Source organism: Protomyctophum parallelum (genome assembly GCF_964188405.1).
Source record: "Protomyctophum parallelum genome assembly, chromosome: 18".
In the NCBI taxonomy this organism is placed as follows: Eukaryota; Metazoa; Chordata; class Actinopteri; order Myctophiformes; family Myctophidae; genus Protomyctophum; species Protomyctophum parallelum.
The window spans coordinates 13216115-13231114 of NC_139716.1; the positions used below are offsets into that span (position 1 = coordinate 13216115).

At 43.7% G+C, this 15000-nt stretch overlaps 2 protein-coding genes across 3 annotated transcripts in view; both read right to left on the minus strand.

Moving 5' to 3' along the window:
* The window catches only part of LOC310875590 (uncharacterized protein), a gene marked incomplete at its 3' end in the record, with an annotated part of 16546 nt that extends 11085 nt beyond the window's left edge, over positions 1-5461 (minus strand). Inside the window, exons 1-6 of the mRNA XM_083788882.1 lie at positions 5337-5461; positions 3606-3701; positions 3287-3351; positions 2066-2204; positions 1607-1651; positions 1-1086 (exon numbers count right to left, since the gene is read on the minus strand). The exon at positions 1-1086 is cut by the window's left edge and continues 1317 nt beyond it. Coding sequence (XP_083645008.1) covers positions 1-1086; positions 1607-1651; positions 2066-2204; positions 3287-3351; positions 3606-3689 — 1419 coding nt within the window. The remainder of the gene's footprint in view (positions 1087-1606; positions 1652-2065; positions 2205-3286; positions 3352-3605; positions 3702-5336) is intronic.
* A 2046-nt stretch (positions 5462-7507) lies between these two features.
* Positions 7508-13098, minus strand: wdr55 (WD repeat domain 55). 2 transcript variants are annotated; one of them, XM_083789116.1, is made up of 6 exons: positions 12930-13098; positions 11960-12156; positions 10918-11107; positions 10592-10698; positions 9650-9919; positions 7508-9070 (listed from the first exon to the last, which is right to left on the minus strand). In XM_083789116.1, exons 1-6 carry the CDS (start codon positions 13092-13094, stop codon positions 8737-8739), a joined length of 1263 nt encoding a protein of 420 aa, XP_083645242.1. In that variant the 5' UTR covers positions 13095-13098; the 3' UTR covers positions 7508-8736. The 2 variants fall into 2 exon arrangements, with proteins under 2 accessions (XP_083645242.1, XP_083645241.1); XM_083789115.1 differs by having other exon boundaries at positions 12918-13098.
* Between the last annotated feature and the right edge of the window lie 1902 nt (positions 13099-15000).

Here is a 15000-nt window from a genome sequence, read left to right on the forward strand (position 1 = left end):
GCTAGCAGTAGGTGTATCTTTGCTAGCAGTAGAGACAGCAGGTGTATCTTTGCTAGCATTAGAAGTGTCTTTGCTAGCAGTAGGTGTATCAGTTGTAACTTTACTAGCAGAAGGTGTAGCGAGTGTATCTTTGCTAGCAGTAGGGATAGCAGGTGTATCTTTACTAGCAGTAGGGACAGCAGGTGCATCTTTACTAGCATTAGAAGTGTCTTTGCTAGCAGTAGGTGTATCAGTTGTAACTTTACTAGCAGAAGGTGTAGCGAGTGTATCTTTACTAGCAGTAGGGACAGCAGGTGTATCTTTACTAGCAGTAGGGACAGCAGGTGTATCTTTACTAGCATTAGATGTGTCTTTGCTAGAAGTAGGTGTATCAGTTGTCGCTGTACTAGCAGAACGTGTAGCACGTGCAGATTTACTAGCAGCAGGTGTAGCAGGTGTATCTTTGCTAGAAGTAGAAGTGTCTTTGCTAGCAGTAGGGATAGCAGGTGTATCTTTGCTAGCAGTAGGGATAGCAGGTGTATCTTTGCTAGCAGTAGGGATAGCAGGTGTATCTTTGCTAGCAGTAGGGATAGCAGGTGTATCTTTGCTAGCTGTAGGGACAGCAGGTGCATCTTTACTAGCATTAGATGTGTCTTTGCTAGCAGTAGGTGTATCAGTTGTCGCTGTACTAGCAGAACGTGTAGCACGTGCAGATTTACTAGCAGCGGGTGTAGCAGGTGTATCCTTACTAGCAGCACGTGTTGTCGGTGTAACTGTACCAGCAGCAGGTGTATCTTCACCAGCAGTAGGCGTAGCTGTACTAGCAGAACGTGTAGCACGTGTAGGTTTAACAGCAGTAGGTGTAGCAGGCGTATCGTTACTAGTAGCTCGTGTTGTCGGTGTAACTGTGCTAGCAATAGGCGCATCTTTACTAGTAGCACGTGTAGATTTAGTGGGCGTAGCTTTAATAGGAGTCGGTGTGACTTTACTAGCAGCTTGTGTCGCTTTAATTTGAGCTGCATTTTTTGTTTGAGGTGTAGTTTTAGGTGAAGTTTTGAGTTGAGTTTTGGTCGTCGTAGCTTTCATCTCGGCTTTCTTTGCTGGACTCTGACGGGGAAAAAACACAACAGACGGAGACATACAGTAAACACAAGTTCAATCTTTTTTCTTTTTTTTTTACATATCCAGCCTTCATTTGCCATGGGTGAGGGAGGGGTGTAACAAAAGGATAGACGGTTATGGGCTGTATCTGACTGGGCAACTCAAGATAATGCCTTATTCATACAAGTACGGTATAAATCACAGAACTCAATGTCAAACTGGACTAAACTTAGTCACCAAACAGGTACTGTGGCTGGATTTGTAAGAAACTAGAGGTTCATGCTCACATCTACCTTAAACAAAAAAACATTATGCACCTGTGGCATGGGCAGGGGTCATTTTTTGGGGTGAACTACTCCTTTAATGCATTATCGCTTGTGAACTCAAGAAATAACCTTTAATTATACCAGTCTATATGCCAAGAGCCACTGTGAAATCAACAATGAAATGTTAAATTTTCTACATCAGTGTTGTTCTCTCATCAGTATTGTAGCTTAAATAATGTTTTATTCATAAAGTCTCCTACCACAACGGTTTGTCCACTGTCCTTTTTGGTCACAACAGGCACAACCTGTACAGAAACAAAGACATTATCAAGATGAAGGACAAAGGAAATGAAAAAACAACCTGGGCGATGATATCGGACATAATTTGACTTTTTTGGATGACATTGGTGTTGGCAATTACGCCTATTATGTCTTTACATTGTGTGTATGTAAAGTGTACCATTGTTTGTTTGCTTGAAGATCAAATGTTCTAAAATAGAAACTTTAATAAAATGTGAGTACGTTTTTCTTTTCTTTCACCCTTTGTAAAAGCATACACTTGGAAAGTGTGCTCAGTAGAGCACTTAATGTCCACCAGGAGACAAAAGTCGAACAGAAATGGCCAACCATGATCACTTATTGTGACGTTTTGAAAACAAGTATTTAAAAAAGCATAGAACACACAAGAAGAGAGAGAGAGAGAGAAAGCTGGTCCTTACTCTGGGTTTGCTGCCAAGTCCAGGTTTGTTTTCGATCTCCCACATCCCCTCTGTGAAACCTCGAACCCTCGACCCGCTGGTTCCATAGCGCTGTTTGTTGCCTGAATAAGGCACGACGTTCTCTACTGGAACAAAACCACTGGAGAGGGGAGGAGACAAAGAATCATTATTAAAGGGGTAGATGAAACCCTAGGCTGATTCTGTAGTCTGTTTTTCCAGTTCAGTTAAAAAAAATGTAATCACACCCGTGTGAACCGAGTGGTGCAACTCCCGTGTGGGGGTCCCCAGTGGGTACCCGGAACTTCCAGGCCCACAGGAACGCGCCCAGGGTGCCAGCCCGGTTCCGGCGAGCCGCCCCACGTCCGAAACGGTCTAGAAATGACAGAGTTAAGGTGGTTGCACACTGGACACGTTTTTCGGAAAACCGATGGAGAAACGCCACTAAAGATCTGAAAAACGCGCTCTGTGTCTGTGTCCCTCTCCCTCTCTCTCTCTAAACATAAGGACAGACAGGTACGTGGACATAGGGACATTGCTGTTGCACCACTCAAAAAAACAGGGTAACAACATGGCAGGCTGTATGGATGCCGGCCAGCCATATACCCACTTGAACCTCAGTGTCGGCAAAAATAGCCAATCTACAAGCTCACAGCGCGTTGCATTCTGAGCTTTTGGGGCGAAGGGTTTAGGTGTAGTAGATGGAATAGTGATCCAAGTACAGTTGCAACTCAGGTCTGCTTTACTAAGAATAGAGGGTTTAACGCTACGCTGTGATGTAAGCAACAGAGCTGCAGCCGATCTAATTAATAATGGCTGTGTTAAGCCTATAGTTCAGACCAAATATTTGTGATGAGCCCATTGATTGAAACCACTTGCAAGAGAATTCCCCCAAACTGTGGTTTGCAACATTCTAAAACTGGTCAGTCCAACATGGAGGCGACGAGCTGAGACGCCTGCCCTTTCACCCATGACTCTCGTCACTTTCCACCTCACCTCACAAAATGTTGCACTTTTGACAAAATATCTCGGACTCCAGACATTGGACTCAAAATGATGGCATCATTCGGGCTCTAAGGAAAACAATCTACGATCTTAAATTTGTGCTTATGCTCCGTATAAGACAAAAACAGACACTGAACAGAGTGGAGAACATGTACTTGTATTCTGGTGTGATAACTAGCAGGAAGTGATGACACTAACTACTAGATGTACAGCACTTACTTCTGATGAGTTCCAAAGAAATACACCAGGATTTTCTTCTTGTTATCCTCCTCCATCTTACAGACCTACACACACACACACACACACACACACACACACAAACGTTTGAATTATTTTATTTGGATCTGCACAAGAGGCGCAATACAATAGACCCAAATACTGATCAGAATTAGGTTACATTATGGTCCAACCAGATATAACTGCTGCACATGCTTAACACACAGAGAAAAAAAAAAAAAAGATACATACTATTACTTGACACTACTAGACTTTTTTGTTTTTTTTAAGCCACCTAGGGATAAATGGAACATAAACTCACCCTGGCAGGCCAGTGAGGAAAGCCTTTCATCTTGGCGAAGACCAGCTGTCCTGGTTTGAATCGATCTGAGCCTTTTCCAGGCATTCTGCAACCCTTCTGTACTGAACACACACACACACACACACACACACACACACACACACACAGTCATACACACACACAGTGTCACACACACACACACACACACACACACACACACACAGTGTCACACACACACAAACACACACACACACACACACACACACACACACACACATTTTTCAAACGGAAGAAATAGCAAAGAAAATAGCCTCTAAAATAGCCTGGCATTTCTCAGCGTATAAAATAAGGCTTAAGTGGTCATATCACAATATGAATTAAGATATCCAAAATCCCCTAGTCTCATATCCAGCAATTTGCAACACTAGATTTGTTTTAATGGGTTGAATCTAGACTGGCAACACCAAACATTGACAAATGAACAGCCCATCCATCCAAACATAAACATAATTTATGCATATCCAAAAGCATATGAATTAGTCTAGACTCTAATGCACATGTTTTAATGTGGGGTCTGGCCTGGGGAAGCCCAGGGGTGCTTGCTTGAGGGGGTTTCTTCAGGTAGCAAAATTGATAGTTTGGAACACGGAACAATGGAATATTTACGGGTCTTCAAATCCAAGTGTGGAACCATTAGGTTCAGGGTTAAACGAACACTGAGAAGGATTACAGTATTATAGCTGCAAGCATTAGGAGGCCATCTGCAGGTAGCATCTGTCCCTGGGACCAAATCTATATCAAACTGTCTGGGGGTCCTTGAAAGAAACGTTTTAGAATCACATGCCGGTATTAAAGGAGAATTCCATGCTAGAACAAGGCTTTCTTATCTTTATTTGTAGTAGTTACGTCCCCACCAAAGAGGTCCAGGTGTTATTTTGTGCAATAGCGCATTATTGGCTATTTCCCCTACAATAAGCCCTCAATGATTTGAATGGGGAATTGGGGTGTTGTGATCATTCGCTTATTTCCATCACTCAAAATATACTTTTTTGTATATATATTATATAGTATCCCAATCGCCACACTTTACTACTTATTTAGATGGAAATAAGCGAATTGTCACAAAAACCCAACCCCCATTGAGGGCTTATATTAGTACTGGAAATAGCCAATAATGTACTTTTGCATAACGTAACAACTACAAATAAAGATAAGAAAGTCTTCTAGCATGGAATTCTCCTTTTAGTATTGTATTATTTTATCTATGCCCTCCCAAACAAAAAACTAAAACAAATAAAAAATAAACATAGCACAGACAACACACAAACAGATGACAGTGACCGAAATTGAGTTTTCCTTTGTTTTATCCCTCGATGTATCTGTTACATGTTACATGTATCTTACATGTGTACATAAATGTGTGTTCAATGTTCATTGATTGTTACCGTGTATGTTATTGTCAGTGTCATTTGTGCGATATTATTTATTACATTAACAGATTCTTGGTTGAGGAGGGGCTTATTGTTTTTATCCACTAGTCTCTCTGCATATCATCCATTTATATTAGTGTCGTGCACATCATATAGACATAGTTGTGGTTCTACACGTGCCGTTTTTTTATTCATTAGCTGCAAATAAACAAACCAACTCAAACGCTCCCTCTCTCTCTCACTGCTGTTTATATAAATAAATGCAACGTTTCGCACACTGTCTGCTACCGTTCATTCCTGTTATATGAGAAACGTTACTCACCAACGAACTCAATTATAATGTGCGGAATAGAATGATATCTGTTATGGCATATAAACTGTACTATAAGATGTTATCAACTGTTCTCGGTGCGTTGTGTTCTTTCCGATCAGCCCTGTGGCGTCGCCATGTTGTTTATCTTTCTGACGTCACGAGCGCGGAAAGGACAAGGAAGGAAGGAACCTTCTTCTTCTCTAGGTCTAAATGTCAGGTTACTATATACAAGTGAACATACCGCCATCTACTGTAGTGTGTGTCTGTGTGTGTCACTGTATGTATCTTTTCCCTTTTTGCTTCCTATATGATGAATTCCTGTTCTGTTCTTTAACTACATAGAAGTGTCTATTTGTATGTCTCTAAATGTTTTGATGAATTGAACAATGTGGACCCTGTTGTAAACAAGTGTCAAGTGTAATGCTTAATTGGGTCGTCCACTCACAGTTAACAGTCTTTGTATTGTAATTCTACAAACTGTTAATAAATATTTCAATCAATCAATCAAAGTGTGTGTGTGTGTGTGTGTGTGTGTGTGTGTGTGTGTGTGTGTGTGTGTGTGTGTGTGTGTGTGTGTGTTTGTGTGTGTGTGCCATGTGTGTGCGCGTGACCCAAAGCCTCCCTGCTTGGGGGGGTCAGTCCCTGCATGCTTGGCACTCAGCATGAATGGGTTGAATTTGGGGGGGTCAAATAAAATGATTCCAGAGTGCGGCACGGCTGCCGCTCACCGCTCCAAGAAATGGGTCAATTGTGAAGAACAAATTTCACTGCGGTAACGTGTGTGTGTGTGTGGGGGGGGCTTATTTTCGCTGGTGACAATTACCACTTTTAAATTTGAAAAAACATGTTTAAGTAGTTCAAGTAGCCGATCTACAAGCTCACAACGTGTCAATGTAAGTGGCCTATTTCAAGTATTGTAAAATGTGTTTCAAAATAGAAAAAAAAAAGAAAAAGGCAAAGACGTTTAGGGATAAAGGTGTAAGGCAGTTAAAGGCCCTTTCTGAAACCAGTCCCTTGACTTGAAGTGCCCTCGTCAGGAAGTGCCCCTCCAGCTGAATCAAGTTCCCTTGATTAGGGTGCTGGGTATAAAAAACTGTTTGGAAATACACTCGCCCTCCTTGTGCAGAAACAGGAAACAGACACCATTTGTTGCCATGGTTACCATCATGCAATTGTGTTACCTTTTATTTTGTTTGTAGGCCTACAGTTATATTGCATTGCATCGTGTATGTTTGTGTGACATGTGGATTTCATTAATATGGTCCATGGTGTTTATAATCATTGTGTTAAAAGTTGTTTTGTTTGTGTGGTTTCATTTAGTTTTTCACTGTGGGGTGAATAAAGAGCCCTTGTGAACATCAGTTGGAGCGTTGTCTATTCTGCATCAGATGAAGATTGTTTAGGAGGAGTTTATTTATCATTTATTTGTGGTGGTACTTCCATTTGTAGGTCGCGGTTTCCATGCGGACAGAGAGCAGGGCTGCACAAGGCAATGGAGTCTAGATCGGCACAGACTCGCTCTTGAGGGCTTCCACTTCCACTCAAGGCTGCTTGGTTTCGGACGACACTTAATATGGCGCAGCCTCACGTGAACGCGCATATCGAGGGCAAGTGTGTAGGGCGAGTGGCGAGGAGCTGGTTTCAGAAAGGGGGTACCGGCAAAAATAGGGCCCTAATTTCATCAAATGGTGTCCTTGGCTCAAATGCTGATGGACCTCGATATGAAAAGGGTTGAAAACTAGGGGTGCACGATTATGAAATTATGACAGATATATCCGTTCTCCGATTATCTGCAGGGTCATATCTGCCCATACCAAATCTGAACTACTCCGATATTATACAGAGGACCACAATGGAAACAAGCCTAGGCCCTATTGGCCCAAAGCCTGTTAATAAAGTATTCAATCAATCAATATCCTATACTCCTTTCCAAGTGTCTGTTTTCACAACTGAATGAATACTGAATGAGATGATTACACAAATTAGCAACACGGGCAGCTGGCCGCCCAGGTGATCTCTAAAATGTACAACATGAGATGAACAAAAAAGGTGAGCGCTCAAATACATTTAATAATGCAAAACAGTGTTTTTTATACAAAGACTTTTACAACAATCTTACGCAGCAACAGAATTGCGATGTACTGTGTACATGTACAGTACACAGTGAAATTAACGACAAAAAATGGTGTACAAAATGGCCACCCGACATTGCATCCGTATGCACCCTTGGGAGTTAAATGAAAAACAGCGAATGTGAACATGGATAATATCAGAGCTGCATCGAAATCGATGGGGGAACAAAACAGCAGCCATTCATCAACAGGTGGAGCTGCAAAGAGATATGCACAAAATTAAATGTTTTTGACTAAATACATGGGACGATAATATTGTATTGTGTTGATATTTTCACAAATTGTCCAAACGTTTTTAACCCATTTAGACCTGAGAAAAGATTATACAAATACCTCATGTCGTTCTCAAACATTTTTCATGTCGAGGACCCCCAAAAATATATGTAATTGGCCACCATCTGAAAATATGTTGTTCATGCAGGGACCCCCCCAGAAGCAAAGATTTGAGTCAAAAACGCTCGCTCTGAAAGAATACATTTTCAAAGATTTGCAACACAATTTCGCAAAAAAATAAAAATAAAAAGATCTTATTTTTTTTGTCAATTTGGACAACTTCTGAAAGTATAAAATAGGGCTTTAATGATTAAAACCGGGAAAAGACAACACTTACCATATCACAATATTATGATGGGCAAAAATCTCACATATCTAGTCTCATATCGCAATATGGATATACCGGTAATATCGATACACTGCGCAGCCTTAGTGAAAGGACAGACGCTTTATACTGAGTCTAGTCCACCACATTTCACTGTGAACGGTTCGATTCCCTCAATGACGGGAACACATGGCACTATCTCGACAGGTACAGAGGGGATGTTAAAAGCTGGATTTCCTAGGTTTCATGTCCCGGGATTTGAACCTGGATCCCCTCGCGTTGGGAGACTTTGCCAATCTTCTGAGAGGGAAACCCTGCTAGGCCAGGATGGATACTAACGCTAATAATTTGCCGACCAGCAGGTGTCCTGCCTGACACCTGGGTCTAAATGTCTCAGTGGAAGAGTAGGGAGATGTTTTATATAGTATTAACATATTCTACCATACAGAATAATAACCTTTACTTCATTTACAGTGAATCAGTTCCAGATTGCAGTTTTAAGACTGGCATAACCAAAAACAGTGACCCTACTTGTGAGTCAGTGAGGTCCCACGTCTTGCTCAAAGGCACTTTGATGAGACACACAGACAGAGGGCTTAGAATTGAACCCGTGACCTATGTGTTAGAGGGTGATGACATTTGTATTATAATCTGCCCTGCCATCGGACAAGCAAGACTTTCAGTCACTGTCACTGTCACTCTCCTCCTCCTCTCCCTCCTCATCACCACCTTCCTCTTCCTCCTTCTCCGGCTCCACGAGGCCAGAGAAGAAGTCGTCAGTTCCGTGGGCCTTCTTGCTCAGGGCCTTGAGGCGGCCATCTTTCTTCTTGCGCTTGCGGTAGTCGCTGACCGTCATGGCCGCCAGCGACGAGATGTCCCAGAACTTCACCAGCTCGTCGTGAGCGCAGCTGGCCAGGAAACGTCCGTCCGGCGACTTGGCGATCTGTTCGATGGGCTCGCCGACGTGCTGCCCGATGGAACCGATCACGCGGTTGGGGAGGATGTTGATAGCTCTGTAGTGGAGGGAAGGGGGTGGGGCAGAGAGAGATACATTTATGAATGTGTATTGTTCATTGAGGAAAAAGACCATCTGGATAACGGATATGTACACTGTAAAAATGCTTAGCTATACAATTGTTACTTTTCACTCTAGAACCTAATATTGTCAATGTCATATTGTACTACTTTGACATTCAACATAACAATATGATAGTCCACACTATTAATACTCATGATCATTGTCTCCACCAGACTGAAGGCATGGGGACTTGGGGAGAGACCAGAGGCGTAGGGTGCATTGTTTAGACCTGGCCCAGTCTAACTTCAAAGAGAGCCTACTGTGGCAGCCCGTGTGCATGCAAATGTCTGTGTAGTATAGCAAACCACAGCATGCAATGGTCCCCCAAACCGTTCACACTTCCCACCTATCGGCCGGGGATGCGCCGGGGATGACCCCCCCTGGGTCCGGGATGCTAATTTGCCAAGTCAATCATTTGATCCACGTTACGCGCCTAGGAGAGACTATTATATTATATGCTTTGCACCCTGTCCGTCCGTCCGTGTGTGTCCGTTCTTCCATCTGTGACACTGACCTTATGACTCCGTCAATGGAGGCGGTGCACAGGATGCTGTCGGTTATGGGGACGATGCAGTCGACGCTCTCGGCCTTCAGGGCGAAGCGGTCGCTGGTGGCGCCGAAGCCGTCCCAGTTGAAGATGTAGACGGTCCCCTCGCTGGAGCCGCACACCACCTTCCTGCCGCGCTTCATCAGCGACACGCACGTCAGGTCGCCGCTCTGCGGCTCCGAGAGCAGCTCGAAGCGCCGCCGCTTGATGTTGAACACGCCCATGGTCATGTCTCCACTGTTAGATTTCATTCATTGGATTGGATTAGATCAGTGGCTCCGTATTCTGATAATAATCAATGGTATAGAGCAGTGGGTTCCCAAACTTTTTCATGTCAAGGACCCCCAAATTGACACTCATTAGCCAGCGGACCCCCCCATTTGAAAAGATATGCCAGGGACCCCCATAAGAGAAGATGTTTACGGCTCTAGCAGTGATTCTCAACCCGTTTAATTTCAAGGACCCCCAGTTTGACATGCATTAGTAGTCTCCTCCTATGGCTGGAACTATTCCACTGAGATAGAATGAGCACTTCCGCATTCCATTGTTACAATGGGAGTCAACGCTAGTGTCGCCACTCTCTTAAGGCCTATTCATAGTCTGGATTTTCGGTGGTGAGGTGACCACCGCTCCGGTGGTGAGCTGACCACCGGAGCTGAAATAACGTTGAGCTAAAACAGAGAGAAGGGCTGGAGCGGTGGCGGTGGTTTGCTCTTCACCGCGGCTCGTGACGTCATGTTGTAGTTCAGTGGTCACCCCACCACCGTAAATCCAGACTATGTATGAGCCTTTACTATATTACTCTGGGTCTAGGGTATTAGACTGCCGTACATTGCAGGCATTCAACCTGTTAATAGCAACTTTAACCACTTAAATCATATTGTATTGTATTGTCTGTACTGTACTGACCTGGATGTGAGCAGAGTCTTCTTGGCCTGGTCTATAGCTATTCCACTGATGTAGTCCTCATGATGCTTCATGTCCATGAAGGACAAGCCTTTCCTCATGTCCCACACCTACGCACAGAGAATACAAGTATTAAAGTCTTTCCTCATGTCCCACACCTACTGTACGCACTACGCAAAGAGCATACAAGTATTAAAATCTTGTAGGTCTGCTATTTTAGAAAAATCGAAGAACGACTGACATAGAAACATAGCTTTTTCAGAAAACTGTCAGGATGTGGCAGACATTTTTAGAATCTGATCACAGGTGTAAACGGGTTCTAAGCAGACCTTGAGTGTGCCCCCATCGTCCCCGGTGGCCAGGATGTTCTCGTCCACCAGCAGCAGAGCGTTGACGGCCACGGCGTGGGCTTTGGGGACGCGGGTCAGCAGCCTCCCCGTCTCCACGTCCAGCATGTGGATGGACTTGTCCTTGGAGACGCTGACCAGCTTCTGTCCGTCCTGGGAGAAGGACAGCGCCCTGCAGGGACAGGTTAGAGTAGACATGACGACATCATAATCAACTGAACTTTTCCAAGTGTATGAAAAGATCTTTTGAAAATAGCCGATCTACAAGCTCACAATGCGTCGCATCGCCACGCATTGTGAGCTTGTAGATCGGCTATTTTCAAATGGCCGAAATGTATATAGAGCTGCAGTGATTAATGTGGTTAATGTATGTTTTGTGATAATACCCTAAATCTAGGTAGTAAAAGTAAAAGTATTGGAAATACAGTAAAGTAAAATAAAAATGTAAATGTAGTAATAATAATAAAGCTTTATTTGTATAGCACCTTTTAAGAACAAGTCACAAAGTGCTTTAACAGAGACATATAAAAAAACAAAGCAAGGAGGCACACAATAGAATAAAATCCATTGTCAATAGTACACAAAATCACAACAATAACAGAAGAAATCAATAAAAAAATCATAAATCACATGTTGAATGCAGTTCACAATGGATTAACATTGTGAACGGGAACCCATTTTGGTGTTGGCATCATGTTATGCTTTAGCTATTGAAAAATAGCAGATCTACAAGCTCATAGCGCGCCACCGAGTGGCGCGATACGAGCTTGTAGGTCTGCTATTTTTGAAAAATCGAAGAACGACTGACATTTTTAGAATCTGATCTCAGGTCAGAATGGGTTAATCAGACCGGTGTGTGTCCAGTGGAAACCTCGTATGAATCTGATCTCGGGTCAGAATGGGTAATAATCAGACCAGTGTGTGTCCAGTGGAAACCTCGTATGAATCTGATCTCGGGTCAGAATGGGTTAAGGAGTGACTTAAAAGGCGGCAGTAGTTAGTTACTAGACCTCTCTCTCCCTACCTGCAGGACTTCATGTGGTGACCCGACGACCACACCTCCCTGGTCTCGCCCTCCGTGCAGGAGAAGGCGTAGGCGTAGACGTCCCCGTCCAGGTCGCCCACGGCCACCAGGTCCCGGGTCGGGTGGAAGGCCAGCGCGTTGGCAGCCGCCTCCAGGCGGATGTCCTCCGGCGTGTCGCGGACGCGCGGCTCTCGAGGCTGATGATGACATCACGTAACAGATTACAGACAGATAAACAAACGGTCAATAAGGGGAGACATGGTATATATAGCGTAATACTATGCAGCTGTTGCAGCAGCACAGGAATTGTACAGCAAATACATTACGCTAAGCCCCAACTGACGGGGCGCGTGCACGTGCGTGCGTATGCAGGACACGGTTGTGTGTGTGTGTGTGTGTGTGTGTGTGTGTGTGTGTGCGCACTGTACAACTGCAACGATGGGTCGTGCGTGCGTCAGACAACACCAGCCGGCCGGGACAAATAACATAACTGGCAAAGACGGGGCATGGTGTCACTGACTCACACACGCGTCGCATGCATGCACACACACACACACACACACACACACACACACACACACACACACACACACACACACTCCTGGATCCTTGCAGGACCCCTGCATTCCCCATGGATCTCTCTCCTGGATTAAGGTATCAAACTCCCAAAATTCACCAGAACTCAGGAACTTACATCTACTATGTTAACAGGTTTCTGGGGGAGGACCCCCGACCCCCCAGGGATTTGTGGGGCAGGTAGTGCATGCAACCATACAGAGAAAGATGTCCACTTAAATAAAGAACTATGGTAATTATTGCAGATGGATCTTTCTTACACTAAAATTCACTAAGTTCAGACACCCCCCCCCCCCCCCCCCCCAGTCAGTCAGTCAGTCAGTCAGTTAGTCACACACACACACACACACACACACACACACACACACACACACTCACACACACACACACTCACTTCTTCTTCATCGTCTTCATCCTGTTCATCCGGGACGGACCCAGAAGGTTCTGTAGTCTCCGCCTCGGGCCCGGGTTCTGTAGTCTCCTCCTCGGGTCCGGGTTGTGGTTCTGCTGGTGGAGGATCTTCACTCAGCAGCACCGGGAGCTCTTCAACGTGCTCCATGGACGCCGCCATGTTGTTTACTGTTCTTCTTCTTCTCTCAGTCTCTCTGGTTCGCGTCAGGCAGCCTGCAGAAGAGATGGCCAGAGTTGCACTGCTGCCTCCTAGCGGACCACAGTGTAATACATTTTAGGTGGCATAAATTGACTAAATCGGTTGACATGAAATAAAATGTTGTTGTTGCAGGTCCTATTTTTATATAGAATATTGTAAACATGTATTAGTATTTATAGCCATGTCAGCTACTATTTATATCTACATCCTGTGCATGTCTTTGTTTCATTTTAAAATGATCAACAATAAGGTTTTTTGGCTGCTTAATATGGTAAACAACAAATCTCGTAATAGCCTATAAGATTCGGTAGAGGGCAGCACAGCGTTGTTTAATATGATCATTAACAATATGTCAACTCAGCCTTCAATCAATCAATCAATCAATCAATCAATCAATCAATCAATCAATGCCTCCATCTGGCGGAGTTAAGTAACATAGAATCCAATACAGACTACAGTGTGCTTTACATGAAGTGAAAAGTGCACACAGTCTAGCAGGCTATATATATATGTATTTTTTGATTAATTGAAAATGGTGGGCCCTATTGTGGGCCCTATTGTAAACAAGTGTAGTGCTTTATGGTGTTTAGTTTTTGTATTGAGTTGTGCTTGAAATGTACTGTAATTCTGCAAACTGTTAATAAATCAATCAATCTATTATAATATTGGGGTCTATAAATCATGTAATAAAACAAATGGGGTCCTATATGGTTTCAAACTGGGGGTTCTTTTTTTTTTTTTTTTTTTTATCTTTTTTGCGGCTTACGCCTTTTATTGATTTTGTAAGGGACAGATAGTAGGCTGACAGGAAACGGGAGAGAGATGGGGGGATGACATGCGGTAAAGGCCGTGTCGGGTCCGGGAGTCGAACCCGCGGCACACCGCGACTGGATCACCAGTCCGGTGCCCAGACCGTTACGCTACGGCCTGGGCCAAAACTGGGGGTTCTTGAAATAAAATATGAATCAACTAGAAAAAGTTGATTGATCAGGTTTGTGATAGTGTGGACCGATATGTGTGATGTAGGCCTATATGGATACAATATTAAATATAAAGAAATGTGTTTGGCAAAAATCTGTCTAAAAAATCACACCTGTGTGAAGTGATGGGGGCGTTCTGGCCAATCACAATTTGCGTCCACACTTTTGTCTTTTCTTCAATGTTTGTGTTTACGCAGAACCTCAAACACAGGAATTGACCTGTTAGTGAAATTAGCAAAAATCGGCCTCATGGTGTCATAACATATTATTAATTGGGCCTATAACATAATAATTCAGAAGAATTTGGGGCAGGTTACTCAGCATAATGCAGAATGCAGAGTTTGCATAAGCAGACACAGGGTTTTTGTTTGATTGATTGATTGAATGATTACAGTTTGCAGAATTACAGCACATTTCTCAATACAATACAATACAATACAAAATAACTGTTTAACTGTGAGTGGACGTCACGACACCATAATAAAGCATTACACTTGTTTTAAACAACTATTGTAAACAAGTTGTTTACAATAGGGCCCACCATTTTCAATTCATCAAAAGTGCAAAAGCTAGCTCTCCCCATGCGTGCTTTCGGCCTGGTGGAGACAATGTTGCATTAAAAACGTTTATACACAGGGATTCCTGGTGCAGAAGTTGGGCAGAGCAGAGGAGAGGAGAGGGGCGGAAACTATAGCCTCGGTCCCACTCCCAGGCTTACTCATCTGAGAAGGAAACCGGAGAGGGCGAGAGGCAGGAAGAAAAAGGACCGATCGAGAGAAGAGAACGGTCGGGAGGAGAGAGAAGAGAAGGAGAAAGAAAGGAAAGAAGGAATGCAAACTGTGGAGACTATATAGACACTACTAGACAGTAGCCTA

Bases quoted from the DNA above. Each gene is read 5' to 3' on its own strand.
- wdr55 (XM_083789115.1), bottom strand. From the start codon at position 13,094: ATGGAGCACGTTGAAGAGCTCCCGGTGCTGCTGAGTGAAGATCCTCCA. The intron at 10,699-10,917 runs GTCTGCTTAGAA...CTCTGTGCGTAG, and splicing joins ACGATGGGGGCACACTCAAG to GTGTGGGACATGAGGAAAGG. The intron at 9,071-9,649 runs GTCAGTGTCACA...CCTCCACTACAG, and splicing joins TCCATTGACGGAGTCATAAG to AGCTATCAACATCCTCCCCA.